The sequence below is a fragment of the Artemia franciscana genome, chromosome 2, assembly GCF_032884065.1.
Source record: "Artemia franciscana chromosome 2, ASM3288406v1, whole genome shotgun sequence".
NCBI lineage: Eukaryota > Metazoa > Arthropoda > Branchiopoda > Anostraca > Artemiidae > Artemia > Artemia franciscana.
In genome coordinates, this window is record NC_088864.1 from 65313235 (window position 1) to 65333205 (window position 19971).

General features: G+C 35.2%; 1 protein-coding gene across 1 annotated transcript in view; it reads left to right on the forward strand.

The window, feature by feature from the left end:
- Window positions 1–19971, forward strand: part of LOC136043957 (m-AAA protease-interacting protein 1, mitochondrial-like) — a 29605-nt gene that overhangs the window by 1481 nt on the left and 8153 nt on the right. The window contains exon 2 of the mRNA XM_065729032.1: window positions 10977–11172. Within this exon, the coding sequence (XP_065585104.1) occupies window positions 10977–11172 (196 nt within the window). The remainder of the gene's footprint in view (window positions 1–10976; window positions 11173–19971) is intronic.

Here is a 19971-nt window from a genome sequence, read left to right on the forward strand (position 1 = left end):
TAAGATAAACTCTATACTGCTGACAGTTAAAACAAAGGAAATTGAAGAGGTGGGATGTTTAGATACATTGGGAGTCATGTGAGCACTGATGGAGCCCTGAGCATGAAATTGCCACCTGTATTGTGTGTGCAGGAAGCACCTTTGATAAGTTAGGAAACCTTTGGAGGAGTCCCACTCTCTCTTTGAAGCTGAAATTGAGGTTCTTCAATAGTAATTTCCTGTCAGTACTAATGTATGGATCTGAAAACTGGGTGCTGATGAAACAGATAGATAAAAGAATCTAAAATTTTGAAAATAAGTCTTAATGGATTCTTGGAATCAAATGGATGGATGAAATTACCAACTTATTCATTAGAGAGAAGACTAAACAGCCACTCAATATTGATAAAGTCATAAGCAGTTGGTGGTGATATTTGGGACACTTGGTTAGAATGGGCAGCAATTTTCTGCCCATTTTTTTGTAATTTTGGTGTTAAACTCCTCCAGGAGTTTGATGACATGGATGACAGAAGGCTAAAGTTGGACAATGCCTAGAAAAAGACACAGCACTCTCAAGAATTGAGAGTGTCTTAGAGATTCTTCTTCTAAGAGTGTCCAAGGAGATATCCTTGGTGATCTTAGGCCAAAGATGTTGGAGAGTCATTGTGGAAAGGCATCATTGCTGCCTTATGCACCAACCAACATGGGAAGTCCCAAGTCCAAGTAAGTAAGCAATGAGAAATTTACCTTTAAAGTGAAAGTTGAAGCTACAAAGTGAACAGTACATTTTTCTTTATGGATAATATTTGAAACCCTAATTACAGCTCATTCATTATTATTTTTTTTCCAGTAATAAAAAGTCTATTCGGTTCCTTGAACTAGAAAGGATACCTGTTGCTGGGCTAGGGCTATATCCAGCTCTTTTTAGGAGGAAGGGTAGGATGCAATTGTCAAAGTAATGGTCATAATGCTTGGAAAGAATGTTGATTTGGGAATGGAATGTTGCTATTCTTTTATTATAGTTTTTTTTTTCAAAGAGGGGAAGATAGTGCAAGGTTAACAAATTCCAAATGTGGCTTAAGATCCTGTTTAAGGCACTGAAATTGTGTTTTTGAAATTGAGAATCATAGAAAAGTAGACAAACTTTGGTTTGTCTACTTTTCTATGATTCAGAAAGACTGTTTTCTTCTAAAGTTAAGACACATATAGATATTTCTTCTATAAAACTGCTTAACCCTTAAAACAGAGAATGAGCAGGTAAAGGAATTAGAAACCATGTTCACAGGGCAAAATGAACTAAGGTAACATACCAGTTAGAAGCACTAAAACCATGGATTTGACTTTGAATAGGGATATTTTGACAGAAAATCAAATTAAAATCAAGAAATATATGCTATATGTAGCCAACACACACTGGAAATTTGAAATTCACAATTTTTATGTAGATAATACTGACATCTAATATGTAACAGCCTCACTATAGATTTTCTCATTGAACCAGCCACCACTAACCCCCCCCCCCCCCTCTCCCAACAAAGAACTAGTGATAACTAACACAAGTTGTTAAATATTGATGAAAGAAATGCCAATAATAATAAGATAGTGTCAGTAAAATAGCAGCCTGCCACTAACAGGTATGTAACATGGCTTTCCAATATAGCAAAAAGCCTGTTATCTTGAATTTTACCTTATCTAAATTGGATCTAGACAAAATCAAAATTAAGGATATAAGAATTAGTTTTCAGGTCGTAAGTCCACTCAACCTATCTTTGGATCACTGAATTCTCAAAAAATTTGAAAGTTTTTTATTAGACAGTAAAACTTAAAAATAACAGGTGTAAAACTTAAGTTGGGTCTGAGTCATATTTTCAAGTAACTTGCTCTCCTCTTTCTGTACCTTCAATGCTTGAAAGGATCTGGTCAAATCAGTTCAATAGGAAAAAAGATGTGTGATCTGATAACTCAAAAATTTTTAATGTCATATTACAGCAAATGGCTACTTTTCAGACAATGGGCTTTCTATCTTTAATATTTAATTAGACTCATAGAGGGCAAATCATTAATTTTTCAGCTATTATTTTCTTTAATACTTATGACACTTAGGACTAGAAGCAACTATTATTAAAAATGCTGCCGTGTTATGTTTGTCAATGCTGTCATAAAACCCACTTTAGGCAAAGTTCAAAGTGTTCCAACGCAGCAGAATGCAGCCTTGTTCAAAAAGCAGCAATGTATCCCAATTAAATTTTCAGCAGAAACTTTGTTTACTTCGATGAAGTAATCTTTATTTTTTGAAGTTTGAAGTTCCAATGAGTATTTTTCTCAGATCTAAGCTGGTTCCCTACTCCACTCTTCCCTATTTCTTTGTAGAGGACAAATCCAATGAGGGGCTTCAGTTTAGTTTTTAACTGTGTTTCAATCTTTATAGCTGATAAACGAATATTGAAAAAAGATCATACACAATCCCCAATATTCCCCTAAAAAAAACCTGGTTTTGTCACCACTTGTTATGGTTAAAGATTCTGTGAAAATGCATGTTTTACTTGTCCCATTATCATTGCTTTTTTCCTCTTTTGGTGTGATTTAAGTATTTTTCTATCTGAAGGCTTTGGCAATATAGTATCCTTGATATGAGCTAAATTCTAACATGATATTGATTTTTTTTAAGTTAGGTCCTACTTTCATGAAAACTTTTAAGGTCAACTTTCGAGGAGAGACTATGTAATAGCTAGAAAACCTTTCTAAAATCTTTTGTTTGCATCAAATTAGGAACTCAAAAGTGCCTTCTGATTTCCTAAATTGAGCTGCATATTAACTTATGAAAAGTACAGTCATGCAATAGGGTGGAGCTTATTTTAAAAATTTTGGAAATATTATTTTCTTACCCCCCTAAGTTGTTCCATATCACCTGAAAACATTGTAGAAAAAGTTTGAGCCATTTATAATAACGTTTAGGGGTAGCTCAAGTACCTCAAAGATTAAGAAAAAAAGTAAAAAAGAAGGAAAAAGTAAAAAAGAAGGATTTCGAGCAACTTGTATTTTGCTTAAAAACACATAAACAAAATTGTTTAGTTCCTATTTATGGTTGACCGGATAGAGTCTGTTTCCTGCTATCGGGATAAGCTCTGCGGTGTTCATTGATAACTTGCAGCAGAACCAGACATAATTTAGCCGGCAATGCAAAATTTCCATCCTTCAGAGATGAACGTGTTCAGACTTGTTTGCTTTTGACCGGTTGCGCTTACTAGAGTCTCGGACACCAAGACTCAGTCTGGTGTAGTTTTTTGCTCGAGGCGATATTGTATCAGTTCTGTTTTGTTATCAGTGTTGTTTTTTTTACAATAATAAGCTAATTGTGTATTAACTTGTCTCAAGACAGTAGATTTCTATAACGTTAATGACTACTGAGCGTAGATTGACGAATTTGAATGTAACTGAGCCTATTCTTTTGTTGGAGAAGCAATGAGTTGAACAATTTTTGCTCTTTTTTCTAAAAAAAATTCACCCTACCTAAGTTCATGATTATAAATTCTGTTTTCTTTTTATTTCAGACCCAATTGAGACTGAAAATGTTAGCAAATACAACTAGATCTCGAACGGAGTTATATCTCATTGGTAGCTCTGTGTCTGAATTAAGAGGTAGCAAGCTGCCTTCATTGCGAATGGCTCTTGGGTTCTTCCTTCATCTCCACCTTGAACTGAATGAGACCATTAGGCACTCGTCGGCTGCTGCTGTAACCGAACTAGCAAAGTTTTGGCGGAAAGCTCGAATTCCAATGAGAGATCATCAAAACTGTCAAACCAAGCTTGAGCAGGCATTTGAAGAATGGCGTCTTCTCAAGAAGAACAAAGCACGAAAGTCATCAACTCAACAGGCGAGAGAGGCGGCCTTCGTATCTAGGCTCGAGGATCTTTTTGACATCGCTCACGCCGATGCCCTGAACACGATGTCAATACAAGAAGACAAAGATTTATTGTTAGCCCAGCGAGAAAAAGGGAGACGGGGGTCAATGGTTGGCGTAGATGAAACACTAGCTTGCAAGGAGAAAAGGGTGTCTGAGAGAGAGCAGCAAACACTTAAAAGACGACAGCAAACAGAGAACATACAACAGATAGAGGCTTCCACAGCCGAACTTACCACATCTGGCTCAGAGATCAGCGCAGCAGAAGACGTTGACAGTGAGGGGGCTGTTGGAGGAAGCAGAACTCAAAAAAGAAAGAGGGGCCGAAAAGCTGTAGTTACACCTGAACTAGCAGCAGCTCTTGATCGTACTAAAGTATCAGACCGCAAGGCTGTTTTTGTCATAGCAGAAACTGCCAAAAGATTAGGAATGACTATTGACCAACTAGCTCTAAATAGAGATTCAGTTCGCCGACTCAGAGCAAAACATCGAATTCACAGTTCTGCAAGCATAAGAGCCAAGTTTCAGAGTGATGTTCTCCTCGTTGTCCACTGGGACGGCAAACTGATCCCCGACCTCATTGGAAAGAGAAGGTTGATCGTCTACCTGTTTTGGTTTCCGGAAAAGAAGTTTTACAGCTACTCACAGTAGCCAAGCTTCCATCCAGAACAGGCGAGGCTCAGGCTTCTGCTGTCTTTGGAGCTATTGAAGACTGGGGCATACCCGGCAACATCCGAGCCATGTGTTTCGATACTACAAGCTCAAACACTGGCAGGATCTCTGGTGCTTGTGTTCTGTTGGAGCAGAAGCTAGGTAAGGAACTCTTGTCACTGGCTTGTAGACATCATATTATGGAGCTCGTCATTGGTGCTGCGTTTCGAGTGTGCATGGGATCGACATCTTCTCCTAAGGTTCCACTCTTCAAACGCTTCCAGGACTATTGGAGATTCATAGATACAGATAAATATGAAACAGGAATTGCAGCTGATGATGTGGCGCGTCTAGTGGATGACATCAAACAAAGTACCATCGATTTTGCTAACAAGCACCTTGAACAGAGCCAGCCGAGGGATGATTACAAGGAATTCCTGGAACTTGTGCTCATCTTTCTTGGTGCTACTCCTGCGAGAGGAGTACGATTCATGTCACCCGGAGCGATGCACCATGCCAGATGGATGAGCAAAGTGATATACAGTTTAAAGATCTGGATGTTCAAGGCTTAGTTTAGACTGACTCTCACAGAAGAAAGAGGTTTGCATGACGTGTGTGTGTTTGCAGTACGTGTACCTGAAAGCCTGGATCTCTGCACCTTTAGCCTCAGGTGCTCCGTACAGTGACCTACTGCTGCTGAAGTCGCTGCTCGAGTACTCGTCCATCCATTTGGCAATCTCAAAGGCCACATCAAACAAGTTTTCCGGTAACTTGTGGTATTTGTCACCCGAACTCGTTGGCTTGGCTCTCTTCGACAGTCGCGTCAGTTCGTCGACGAAGAGACTGATGGTGAGTGCCATGCAGAGTGAAGACGACCAGGAACAGGAACATACCAAGCGTATCACCATTGATCTTGATTCAGCCAAGAATAAAAACCTGGAACATTTTGTTACAGCAAAGTCAGCAAAACTTTTTCAAATGATGGATCTTCCGGATGGATTTCTCACAGTTGATCCAGACTTGTGGGAAGATAGACACGACTACAAGCTAGCGTCAGAAACTGTGAGGTCACTCAAAGTCGTCAATGACCACGCTGAGCGAGGAGTGGCACTCATTCAAGAGTACAGCGGTTTTATAACCCAAGATGAGTCGCAGCTGCAATTTCTGCTGCAAGTTGTCAATGAACACCGCAGGGTTTATCCCGACAGCAGGAAGCAGACCCTGTCAGGTCAACCATAAATAGGAACTAAACAATTTTGTTTATATTTTTTTAAAGCAAAATACAAGTTGATCGAAATCCTTCTTTTTTTTCTTTTTTCTTAATCTTTGAGGTACTTGAGCTACCCCTAAACATTCTTATAAATGGCTCAAACTTTTTCTACAATGTTTTCATGTGATATGGAACAACTTAGGGGGGTAAGAAAATAATATTTCCAAAATTTTTAATTTTTAAAATTTTTAATCGAAATCCTTCTTTTTTTCTTTTTTCTTAATCTTTGAGGTACTTGAGCTACCCCTAAACATTATTATAAATGGCTCAAACTTTTTCTACAATGTTTTCATGTGATATGGAACAACTTAGGGGGGTAAGAAAATAATATTTCCAAATTTTTTAAAATAAGCTCCACCCTAGTCATGCAAGTGACTGTTTCGCATTTATGCCTATATTAACTGAATTAATGTGTTTACTAGAAGTAAGGAAATGTGATTTGTGAAATCCCTGCCACCTCCTGTTTTGGTTTGCTTACAGAGAATATGGACAGGATCAGAATATTAGGACTTGCATTTTGAGTTTTTTATATTAATGATTAGAAGTTTGTGTCAAGGTATCAGAAATATTCAGTTTAGTAGTGTGTCGCTTTTCACTTGCATTTGGAATGTAACTGGTAATAGAAATACATTTTAGTAATACAGGATACATAAATGGTTGCTAAATTTGTTAAAGTGATTTTTGGTTAACACTACAGGAATCTTCGGGGATATATATGTGCTACAGTTATAGGCCAAGGAAGCTGTTTTCAAGCTTCAACCTCCATCTCTTCCTGATGCTTGTGTGGTGCAAGGCTCAAAGGTAGTGACTAGACTGGGTTTAGCTTGAATGCTCTAGTCTACCAATATACTTAATCCTGTACATACTTTCTCTATTTTTTAGAATTGGAAAGTTTTGGGAAAATAAGTCTGTAAGGCCTATGCTTGTTATAAATTAATATCTGCCTTTGCTCTAGCTTTGCTTGGAAACTTTCTTATTTTATCCGGGATATTGAAATTGACTGATTTCGTAAATTTTTTTCTTAATGTCTAAGCATTTGAAGGCAATGGATTCCTTTATGAAATAAATCTTTGAATGTAGAAGTGAAATGACATGTTTAACTGAAGCACTGTATGATCTACATCCGCCTTTTAAGAGGAACATTTACTCTGCTTGAAAAGCTTTTAATTTTTCTGCAATCCACCCATGAAGCTTTATTTTTTACAAATTATTATATTATTAAAAAAAAAACACAAACTGAACAAAACGAGCTGCTGTGACGCAGCTACATATTTCTCCCATGCTATGTAGAGGGTGTATCATCTTCCATCAGAGGTTGACACTTTTTTTTTTAAATAATAAAAGGGATGAATGGTAACCCTTTTTTCCCTAACTAAGCCCACAAAGTTGCTATATATACTGAACAGATAAGATGGGTAAAATACCTCTGTCTCTTGCTTCTATTGTTTTTCAGACAGGTTCAAGGGTTTTTATGAAACTGAGCCCTTGTTTAACTCAACTTTGTTCTACTCAACTCATCTGGCTCAGTATTTGTTCAACTTGGCCCCTATTTAACATAACGACCATGCAGCTTAGCCTTCTTCGTTGAACACAGCCCTCATTTAATTCAACCCTTGTTTAGCTGAAACTTTTCTGAACCAACTCCCAGTCAAATTAACTTTGTTGAACTGAACCCTCCTTAAATCAACAATGTAACTTGAAAATAAAACTCAGTCCATTTTTTCAGAAGCAATAAAAGTTGAACCATATTAACTCATCTTTATTTATTGGTTAATTCTTATGTAAGTATTTTCTTTCCTGAAACTTCACTGTAATACTATTTTAAAAATTTTCGTGCCCAGGGCCTGAACAGACTTGGCTTTCATGACAGTAGCAATAGCTGCAATCTAGTACGGAGTAAACCACAACCCATGCCAAACGAATCTTAAACACATGTTAAAAAGAAAAAAAACTTTATTGGCTGTTTTGGTTATGTCTTTTTTTTGTACATATCTCCATCGTCAGTTGATTCATAATACCAATAATACAAAAAAATTATGTAGGCTAGGTTTTCATTCCTTCATTCAGGAATTAGGGGAGCCAGGACAAATTTAAACAGTAGTGATTGTTATCATGGGTGCAGCTATGGTTTTGAGTTTGGAGGGGTATATAAAGAATGGGCTGACCAATCTGGCAAATGCAACATAAGCTAAATTAAACTAAAAGCATAAGCTAAATTCCAAGTTGTCGGATTGCAAAAATTTTTACCACAAAAACCTTAATTTCAATCAAAATCTTAACCCTGTAAAATTATTTAAACGTTAGGTCCCACAATGTCCCACAAAAAATATTAGGCAATACCCTAAACCATTAGGTTTAGGGCATTGCAGTATAAATTGAAAACAGCGAGAAGTATATTTTTAACTTCTAATAAGGGTTAGTTCAACATTATTCCTAGGTCAATGTGAATAAGTGTTAAGTAAAACAGGGGTTGAATTAAATGGGGTTTGTGGTGCACAGGGGTCGAGCTAAATGAGGATTGAGTTATGTGTGGTTAAATTCGATGAGGATTAAGTTGCACAGTGTTAATATGCATGGAATTTAGTTGAATGGAAGTACAGCTAAGCAGGGTTGACTTGCAAACACAACCCAGAATTACCACGAAGCATAATTTATTTACTATATCTATTGGCCCATTTCATTTGCTTGTCTTCCTATTCTTGATTCAAAGGAAAGTTTCGTTTCATCCTATTACTTTATATTACTTTTATATTTATATTACCATATATTAATCCATAAATATTTTCTCTGATCATTTGCCTATTTCCTTAGAATTCCCCAAGGCACTCTTTTCGTCCTCCTTCTCCTTGTAATTGTTAACCTAATAGCTTACAACCTTCCATATATACGGAATATTTGTTGATGATTTGACTATTTTTATATTAGGAATTTTTTAGACAAATACTAAGGACAGTATAATGGACAAGTAAAACTATATGTCTAATTATGTTGCCTCAATCCACACGAAATTTTTTCTAAATAATATTGTTTCTAATTATTTTTAATTCTATTTAATTCTATTGAATTAATATTTAATTCTATTAAATTATTCGATTCTAATTCTATGATCTACAATCTCTGATTCTATTCTAATTCTATAATTTTTAATTATAACTATTTCTAATTGTTAATTATGTCTTTTAATGGCAGCTTGTCTTTCAAGCCGGCCTAGCCGAGTGGTTAGCACGCTAGACTTGAAATCATCACGACGTGCGGTCGGGCTCTCTTATTGCTGGTTATTTGGTTTGGAACAGGGGTCATTGCCATAGCTGATCCAGCTCTAAATATGTACCTGTAAAAATCCTGGGAGAAGATAAAGGCAGTGGTGGATGATCTGCCCCCAATCACGCTTTGCACTCCTGCCCAAAAGAAATGAAACAGGGTATAGGCACCTGCGAAACGCAGAACATTGATCAGCATGCGAAAAAGCTTTATAGTTGGTTGTCTTTTTGTAACCTCATTCACCTCCTTACTTCTTGTGCTAATGTCCTTGACATCAAACTCTGTCTAGTCTTCCATAGAACTGACTCATTCGTAGCACAACCAAGCAGACTAACTGTTTTTTGGGATGCAGAAGTTGATGTTTGCGCTTAATTTCCCAAAATTCATATGTTCTGCATATTTTTGCATCTTTAATGCATCCCGTGTTTGGCTATACTTAACCTGTTTTGGACTATGACCTCATTAAGAAACTAAGCGTTGAATTTAGGCTTTCAAAATAAAACCAATAATTTATTTTTTAAGAGGATCTTCTGCCTCGTGTTTATTTGCTAGAAAAGGTCAATGATGCAGTTCTTAGAAAAATGCCTGAATTTTATGCTAAAGCAATAAACCGATAAACTAAACCAATAAGCAGATTTAGATGATTTTACATAACTAAAAATTCAGAAGAAATACAGCACGATTGCTATTAATATCTTGAAATGAAAAAGTGAAGGTCAGGTTTAAGACCCTTTTCCCTTCTACACTAATGAAATTCCGCACCCACCCCTCAGATAAAGTAGATTATATTATACTGAGCTATCTAAGTTAGTGTACATAGAATGCCAAATTTAGACCCTTTTCTAAAAGATTAGATTTAGATTCAGCCCTGCATGACCAATAACAATGAATCTTGAATAAGGATTCAAAATTATAGTATTTATTATATTTTGAATGTCCCAAGTTTTCTTGATAAAACTTGGTGAGTGAAGTTCGAGTTGTTACTGAAGTAAATTATAATGTTCATTAGTATTTTATTCATTAAAAAAGGCAAAATATAAAAAAAGCTATGGGTTTTTCTCAAGATCCTGGGACCTATGGCTTCAGGTTGTACTAGGCTATTCAGTAACACAAACCTTGCTGTTAAAATATACTGTCGTTTCACTCACCATTTCGTAATCTAGAATTATTTAACCTTTGTTCCCGGCTCTGGCAGCAGTCACACAGTACATTTAAAAAGAATTCGCAATCTAGAATTATTTCGAAATTGCGAAATTATTTCTGGAATACCATTTCGTAATCTAGAATTATTTAGCTTGTGTTCCAGGCTCTGGCAGTAGTCACACAGTACATTTAGAAAGAATTTGCAATGTAGAATTATTTCTAGATTGCGAAATTATTTCTTAAATATCATTTCGTAATCTAGAATTATTTAACTTTTGTTCGAGGCTCTGGCAATAGTTGCACAGTACATTAAAAAAGAATTCACCATCTAGAATTATTTCTACATTGCGAAATTATTTCTGGAATACCATTTTGTAATCTAGAATTATTCAACTTTTGTTCCAGGCTCTGGCAGTAGTCACTCAGTACATTAAAAAAGAATTTGCACTCTATAATTATTTCTGGAATTCCATTTCGTAATCTAGAATTATTTAACTTTTGTTCCAAGCTCTGGCAGCAATCACACAGTAGCCTAGATGATAAAGAATTCGCAATCTAGAATTATTTATAGAGGGAGAGGAGGTTTTTTACCCTCTAATTGTTTTTCGCCGTTAAGAAGAGCACTAGCATTTTCAATTTCATGTCGAATAAGCCCCCTTAAAAGTTTTTACGACCAGCTCTTCCATACAGAGTGGACAGATAAAAAATACATTGATTGTTTGATTGCGAATATCATTTTGTCATCTAGAACTATTTGATTTTTGTTCCAGGCTCTGGCAGCAGTCACACAGTACATAAAAAAGAATGACCTTAATGAGTTGACTGGCCTTTTAACAAGAGAAGCCTTAAATAAATTCAAGGAAGAAGTTTCGAAATGGGACTCAAGAGCAATCGAGGGCTTACCACTGCAGACTGAAGATATTCAAGGAATAAGAATCAGAAAAATAGATTTGCAGACTATAGTTGGTAAAATTATTTTTTCCTCAGTTTTATTAACTGATACTTGGACGTGTCATTTTTAAACACACGCTCACAATAACGACTAATATAAAATTAATAAATTTTGAATGAAAATATCAATGTCAAACCCTGGCCTCTCTGTGTCTGCAAGAATTAGAAAAAAAAAAACAAGTTACCCTGGGTTGCTACATATACTAATTTTTTGCAAAACTCTACAATCCAGCAATCAGACTCGAATTATTGTTTTGTTATTTGCGAATTATAGTAATAAAAAAATCAGCCTCAAGAGTTTATGTCAACCAGATAATTATTATAGACACTCTTAATTGACTCTCATTTTCATCCAATTTTAGATAAGAAAAATTTCAAAACAGTAGATAGTGTTTCAGTAGAACCGTAAACAGTAGAACAGTAAATAGTGTTGTAAATAGTGTTTCAGTAGAACCGTAAACAGTAGAACAGTAAATAGTGTTGTAGATAGTGTTTCAGTAGAACCGTAAACAGTCGAACAGTAAATAGTGTTGTAGATAGTGTTTCAGTAGAACCGTAAACAGTAGAACAGTAAATAGTGTTTTAGATAGTGTTTCAGTAGAACCGTAAACAGTAGAACAGTAAATAGTGTTGTAGATAGTGTTTCAGTAGAACCGTAAACAGTAGAACAGTAAATAGTGTTGTAGATAGTGTTTCAGTAGAACCGTAAACAGTCGAACAGTAAATAGTGTTGTAGATAGTGTTTTGAAGAACAGTAGAAGTTCTTCAAAAGAAAATGCATAGAGTGAGTGAATATCCTAAGAATCGATTCCTGGTCTAAACCATTGCCTTGAGAAGGTCTTTTGAAGTGTTTAATCGGCCCCTTTCTCTTTCTGGACACTAACCTTTATTGTTTAAGACATGTATCTTTCCATAGCTCTGATTATTGAACGTGTTAAACAATAAAAATTTGTTTTAAATTTAAAAAAAGGGTCAAAACCCAATTCAAGACTCTGTTCGTAACCAAAACCTTCAATCAAAGAAAAGAAGAATCGAACTAAAATTAAAGTTTTTTTCTATTGAAGTTAAAAGAGTTGGAAATGTCTTATGTGCAATTAGATAAAAAAAAACTATTTTTTTAAAACTGAAAGTAAGGAGCGACATTAAAACTTAAAACGAACAGAAATTACTCCGTATATGAAATGGGTTGTCCTCTCCGCAATCCATCCCTCTTTACACTAAAGCTTTTAATTGTTTTAAAATTTAGAATTGTGGCAAAGAGTCAAACTTTAGCGTAAAGAGCGAGGGATTGCGGAGGGAACAACCCATTTCATATACGGAGTAATTTCTGTTCGTTTTAAGTTTTAATGTCGCTCCTTACTTTCAGAAAGAAAAACTAGTTTTTTTTTTATTTAATTTCTGAACGTTTTTGAATTAATGCATGTTTGATTTTGGCTATCCGCACATAAATTCTTAAAATGAAATTTGTATATTAATTCTTTTTTTTGGCTAAATGGCTTTCTCTTAGTTTTGATCAGATGATTTTGAGAAATAAAGGGTGGGAAAGGAAGCCTAGTTGCCCTCCAATTTTTCGGTTACTTAAAAAGGCAACTAGAACTTTTAATTTTTAACGAACGTTTTTATTAGTAAACAATATATGTAACTGAAGAATTGACTTACGTAACACACTTTTATGTTCTTAGATTTTTATTATATATACGGGAGGGGTTGTACCCTTTTTAATATCTCGCTCTTTACGCGAAATCGTAAATTTTGTCCCAATTCTTTAAGAATGACCCATGAATCAGAAAGGCCGTAGAATAAATAGTCGAAATTACTAAAAATACTCTAGCATAAAGAGCGAGGTATTTATCTCCTCCTAAATACCTCGCTCTTCATGTTAAAATATTTTTAGTGCCCCTCACATGCGTTATTAATCTCTGTTCGTTTTAAGTTTCAATGCTACTCCTTACTTTCAATTGAAAAAACGTTTTCATGTTTATTTTTTAATTTTGTTTTTATAGTAATGCTAGAAAATCCTGGGCCCTTTTCATTGAATTCTTCTTCCCCCTCGACATATTCCTCCAAGGAAAGATCCTCCCACATAGCCACCTCCCCTCAACCCCATCCCTCCCAAACCAAATAAACCTGAAAAGTCTGTACACTTCCCAATAACCATTACTATATGTAAACACTGGTCAAAGTTTGTAACTTGCAGCCCCTCCCCCAAGGATTGTGGGGAGTAAGTTATTCCCAAAGACATAGTTATTATGTTTCTCGACTACGCAGAACAAAATGGCTATCTCAAAATTTTGATCCGTTGATTTTGGGAAAAAATGAGCGTGGGAGGGGGCCTAGGTGCCCTCCAATTTTTTTGGTCCCTTAAAATGGCACTAGAAGTTTTCATTTCCGTTAGAATGAGCCCTTTTGCGACATTCCAGGACCACTTAGTCGATACGATGACCCCTGGGGAAAAGAAAAAATAAATAAAAATAAGCACGCACCCATGTGAAAAAATAAATAAAAATAAACACGCACCCGTGATTTGTCTTCTGGCAAAAAACACGAAAATCCACATTTTTGTAGATAGGAGCTTGAAATTTTTGCTATAGTGTTTTCTGATACGCTTAATGCGATGGTGCGATTTTCGTTAAGATTCTATGGCTTTTAGGGGGTGTTTCCCCCTATTTTCCAAAATAAGGCAAATTTTTTCAGGCTCGTAACTTTTGATTACAAAGACTAAATTTGACGAAACTTACATATTTAGAATCAGCATGAAAATTCGATTTTTTTTATGTATCTTTTAGCATCAAAATTCCGTTTTTTAGAGTTTCGTTTACTATTGAGCCGGGTCGCTCCTTACTACAGTTCGTTACCACGAACTGTTTTGATCTGCGTGTTTTCTTATGGTCAAATTCAGTATTTCAATATTCATTTTGTTTAGCTTAGTTTTAATTTAACTGTGAGTTAAAAGTCCGATTTATGTGATAATTTACGATTCATGAGCTTGGATGGTAAATTGGAAAATTGAGGGAATTTCATCAGAAAACGGTATATATGTGAATCCATGGTGAATTATCACCCACAAAGATCTTTTGAAAGTATCTATCACCATCCCTTCCTCCTCCACAGGGCAGTTGTCTTTGATGAAGCAGGACAAACTACGCTACTACTACTACTGCTAATAGCTCACCGCAGTACCAAGCCACCCGAGGCCAACACAGATACGCATGCTCCTCCATCCCATTCTGTTCAAAGCCTCCCTTTTTAACCCCCCCCCCCAGGAAGTTCCCATTTCTCTTAAATCTTTCTTTATGATGTCTTTTCACCCCAGAAGGGTACGATATGCTTTCCGTTTAGCCCTAGCCGGTTGGCCGAAAGGGCAATTTTGGCAATCTGTCATCCTTCATCCATATAATGTGCCCTAGTCATCTCAACCTTTCTTTCATTATATGTTTTACAGAAACTTCCACAAATAAATCTATAGCACAAATGACACACAAGAATCATTTAGTCTCGTATCTTTTCAAAATTAAATAAACAAAAACTAGTTTTTTTAACTGAAAGTAAGGAGCGACATTAAAACTTAAAACGAACAGAAATTACTCCGTATATGAAATGGGTTGTCCCCTCCGCAGTCCCTCGCTCTTTACGCTAAAGTTTGACTCTTTGCCACAATTCCACTTTTTAAAACAATTACAACTTTAGCGTAAAGAGCGTGGGACTGCGGAGGGGACAACCCATTTCATATACGGAGTAATTTCTGTTCGTTTTAAGTTTTAATGTCGCTCCTTACTTTCAGTTAAAACAACTAGTTTTTTTTATTTAATTTCTGAACGTTTTTGAATTAATGCATGTTTGATTTTGGCTCTCCGCACATAAATTATTGAAATGAAATTAGTATATTAATTTTCTTTTTGGCTAAATGGCTTTCTCTTAGTTGTGATCAGACGATTTAGAGAAATAAGGGGTGGGGAAGGAGGCCTAGCTGCCCTCCAATTTTTCAGTTACTTAAAAAGGCTACTAGAACTTTTAATATTCAACGAACGTTTTTATTAGTAAAAAATATACGTAACTTAAAGAATTAACTTACGTAACAAACTTTTATATTCTTATATTTTTATTATGTGTACGAGGGGGCTTATACCCTCGTTAATACCTCGCTCTTTACACTAAATCGTAAGTTTTGTCCCAATTCTTTAAGAATGACCCCTGAATCAAAAAGCCCGTAGAATAAATAGTTGAAATCACTAAAAATATTTTAGCATAAAGAGCGAGGTATTTATCTCCTCCTAAATACCTCGCTCTTTATGCTAAAGTATTTTTAGAACCCCTCATATGCGTAATAATCTCTGTTCGTTTTAAATTTCAATGCTATTCCTTACTTTCATTTGAAAAAACGTTTTCATGTTTTTTTTCATTGTTTTTTTTTTATAGTAATGCTAGAAAATCCTGCGCCCTTTTCATTGAATTTTTCTTCCCCCATGACATATTCCTCAAAGGAAAGATCCTCCCACAAAGCCCTCTCCCATCAACCCCACCCCCCAAACCAAAAAATCCCCATGAAAACGTCTGTACACTTCCCAATAACCATTACTATATGTAAACACTGGTCAAAGTTTGTAACTTGCAGCCCCTCCCTCAGGGGTTGTGGGGGAGTAAGTCATTCCCAAAGACATAGTTATTATGGTTTTCGACTATGCTGAACAAAATTGCTATCTTAAAATTTTAATCTGTTGACTTTTGAAAAAAAATGAGCATGGGAGGGGGCCTATTTGCCCTCCAATTTTTTAGTCACTTAAAAAGGGCACTAGAACTTTTCATTTCCGTTAGAATGAGCCCTCTCGCGACATTCTAGGACCACTTGGTCGATAAGATGACCCCTGGGAAAAAAAAAAAAAAAAAAAAAAAACAAACAAATAAACACGCACATGTGATTTGTCTTCTGGCAAAAAATACAAAATTCCACATTTTTTAGATAGGAGCTTGAAATTTTTGCTATAGAGTTCTCTGATATACCGAATGCGATAGTGTGATTTTCGTTAAGATTCTATGACTTTTAGGGGATGTTTCCCCCTTTTTTCCAAAATAGGGCAAATTTTCTCAGGCTCGTAACTTTTGATGACAAAGACTAAATTAATTGAAACTTATATATTTAGAATCAGCGTAAAAATTCGATTCTTTTGATGTATCTTTTAGCATCAAAATTCCGTTTTTTAGAGTTTCGTTTACTATTGAGCCGGGTCGCCCCTTACTACAGTTCCTTACCACGAACTGTTTGAAAAGAAAATAATTCGGTATTTTGGGGCTTCTGACATTATTACTCCTTTGCGGAAGTTAGGCTCAAAATTGAAAAAGGATTATATTTTTTCTCTGGGCCCCTTCCACCTCTTAGTTCGTTTATTTTCCCGTTAGTTTTCATCTGTTTTCGCTTTATAGTTGTGTTATCTCTTAGCAGTTCTTTCGTTAGTTGAGTTATGGCTGTGGTATATATGTTTTATCGCTCGTATAGTTGTGTTATTTTCAAATTATACTCCATAATAGAGAGGCTCCGAAAACCCAGCATTGTATATTAAGCTCTTAATTTGACGTTTTTTTCTAACGTGACCAGATTCGTCCTGCGACCTTTTCATTGAATTTTTTCCCCCATGGCATATTTCTCAAAGGAAAGATCCTCCCACATAGCCCCCTCCCTCAACCCTACCCCCAAAACCAAAAAAATCCCCCTGAAAACGTCTGTACACTTCCCAATAACCATTATTATATGTAAACACTGGTTGAAGTTTGTAACTTGCAACCCCTCCCCCAGGGACTGTGGGGGAGTAAGTCATCCCCAAAAACATAGTTATTATGATTTTCGACTATGCTAAACAAAATGGCTATCTCAAAATTTTGATCCGTTGACTTTGGGAAAAAAATGAGCGTGGGAGGGGGCCTAGATGCCCTCCAATTTTTTTGGTCACTTAAAAAGGGCACTAGAACTTTTCATTTCCGTTAGAATGAGCCCTCTTGCGACATTCTAGGACCACTTGGTCGATACGATGACCCCTGGAAAAAAAAAACAAAAAAAAACAAATAAACACGCACCCGTGATTTGTCTTCTGGCAAAAAATGCAAAATTCTACATTTTTGTAGATAGGAGCTTGAAACTTCTACAGTAGGGTTCTCTGATACGCTGAATCTGATGGTGTCATTTTCGTTAAGATCCTACGACTTTTAGGGGGTGTTTCCCCCTATTTTCCTAAATAAGGCAAATTTTCTCAGGCTCGTAACTTTTGATGGCTAAGACTAAACTTAATGAAACTTATATATTTAAAATCAGCATTAAAATGCGATTCTTTTGATGTAGCTATTGATATCAAAATTCAAATTTTTAGAGTTTTGGTTACTATTGAGCCGGATCGCTCCTTACTACAGTTCGTTACCACGAACTGTTTGATATCAACTCATAACGGTCTAAGGAATTTTAATATGGTTTCGTAAATTTAGAGAAAAGAAATTTTAAATGATGTCCAAACCATTTGAATTTTATTTTCATTACCTACAATCAAAGAAAAGCAGACAAGAAATTTCGAAATTCTTGGAGTAGGCACGGTCAGAGAAATTTCTTTCGGCTCGAATTTTCCCAAATCCGGATTCATGACGTTTCAAAGAATTAATAGAATGTGCTTAAAATTTGAAAGAAAAAAAAAATTGCTTAGGATCCAGTTTAAATCATTGAATTTTTTTTCAAAACTTACAGTCGAAGAAAAATAGAAATCGCACACAGCTTCAAATAGGGGGTTCCTACCTTATTGATTAATGTTTCTATTATTATTTCTTATATTCTATTATAATGTTTCTTATATTATTTCTTATTGTTTCTACCTTATTAACTGGATGCGAAAAATCGTATTTGTGTGCGCTCAGAATTGGACTAGAAAGCTGTTTATATGACGCAAATCTTGAATTATTAGGCCTGTATTTTAGTACTTTCAAATAGGAAAGGTTTTCCAGACTGATCTCAGTGGCAGGTAGGGCTTCTCCAATCTGTAATCCATTCTTGTGTGTAGGTATGTACACTGTTTTTGCTCAGAAGTATTTAGGGGAGAGTTTTCATAGTAATTTTCATTTGTGTAGCCATGACTTTTTAAAACTGTTTTTGGGGTAACTATTAGTGCGTTGTTAAATCTTTAAATTTGTTATAAAATGAGCTTTTTAATAAGCATGATTTTGTCTCTAAGACTTTTAATCTCTCTAGTTCATCTTTATGCTGAATTTAGCAATACAATGAAAAAAGATAACTTCGAAGACCACACTGCCTTTCCATGACTAAATTAAAACAGTTCAAAATAGGAATGAAAGCTTTTAATTGACAGTGAACAGATATAAAATTTTAGATATTAAAAAATTTGTGTAGACATGATACAAAGATTCCAAAGATAAATAAGCCAAATCTGCCATTACGACCAATTGTTGCAAGTACAAAGTCACCAACAAGTGCTCTGAGTAAGTGGTTAGCGTCATTATGTAAACCACTCATGTCTGCACAAATTTCTTACATTAAGAATTTGTCAGAACTTGTAAAAAAAAAAACTAAAAGAAGTGGAGATTTCTTCAAATTCTATAATTTGAAGTTTCGACATATTGCCAATGTATACGAATATTGATGTAAAAGCCGTGGATATTCTTCTTGAAAGAAAGATATTAAGAAATTTGGACTTAATAAGTTCTGAAACGGTTTTTGAAGTCGGTGTAATTATAAATTTAGTTAGGTTGTGCAACACGTTCTCTTATTTTTTTTTCAATTCAGAGGGTTCTTTTTCGAACAAGTAAATGGTTTACCCATGGGGCCCCTTTAAGTCCTTTATTAGCAAATTGTTTTGTAGAAAGTATTGAAACAATAGCGTTAGATTCATATTTTTTTTAAACACAAATTTTGGGGGAGATATATGGATGACATAATTTCAGTATGGAATTATGGGGAGGAGGAATTAAAAGGTTTTTTAGAACATCTTAATTTTTGGAGAGGTGATTTAAAATTTACAATAGAATTAGAAGAGGATAAGAAAGTTCCTTTTCTGGATCTTCTTCTTTTAAAAAATTAAAATAGTCTGGATTTTAAGATTTACAGAAAACCTACTTACAATAACAGATTTTTGTCGTTTTTCTCTGGTCATGCTCGCCAAGTAAAAATTGGTTAAATCATATCCTTAATTGACCGCATTTTTTGAATTTGCTGTCCAAAATTCATTGAAGAGGAATTATTGTTGTTAAAAGAGATTTTAATAAGTAACCATTATCCGGGTTGGTTAATGACTTTTCGAAAAGAAGAAAAAATTTTCTAGAATTTTCTGACGATATTCTGGAAACAACAGAAAAGAAAGATGTTTTTGTTCCCTACCATATGTTCCAGAGTTGAGTGAAAAACTTAAAAGAATTTAACAAAATAATGGCTTAAAGGTAGCTTTAAGAGGTAGTAATACTTTGGCTAGTTTTTTAACTTCTGGAAAGGATCGAACTTGCGTAGAGCGACAAAGTGGGGTTTATAAAATCCCATGTACTTGTGGAAGCTGTTATGTGGGACGTACTAACCAGAATTTAAGAATGAGATTGCTACAACATCATAATTCTATTTCATCGTCTTTAAAGCAAAATACCAAACCTGAAGATTTCACGTTGGCCCATTCGAAATATATTTATAATTATCCAAATCATTTTATTTTGTTTGAAAATGTTTCTTTGATTTCTAGGGACCAAGGTTTAAAGCAAATTTTCAGGGAAACAATCGAAATTAAAAAAATTTATTCAAGAATAATTCCATAAACAGAGATACAGGTGAATTTGGATAGAATT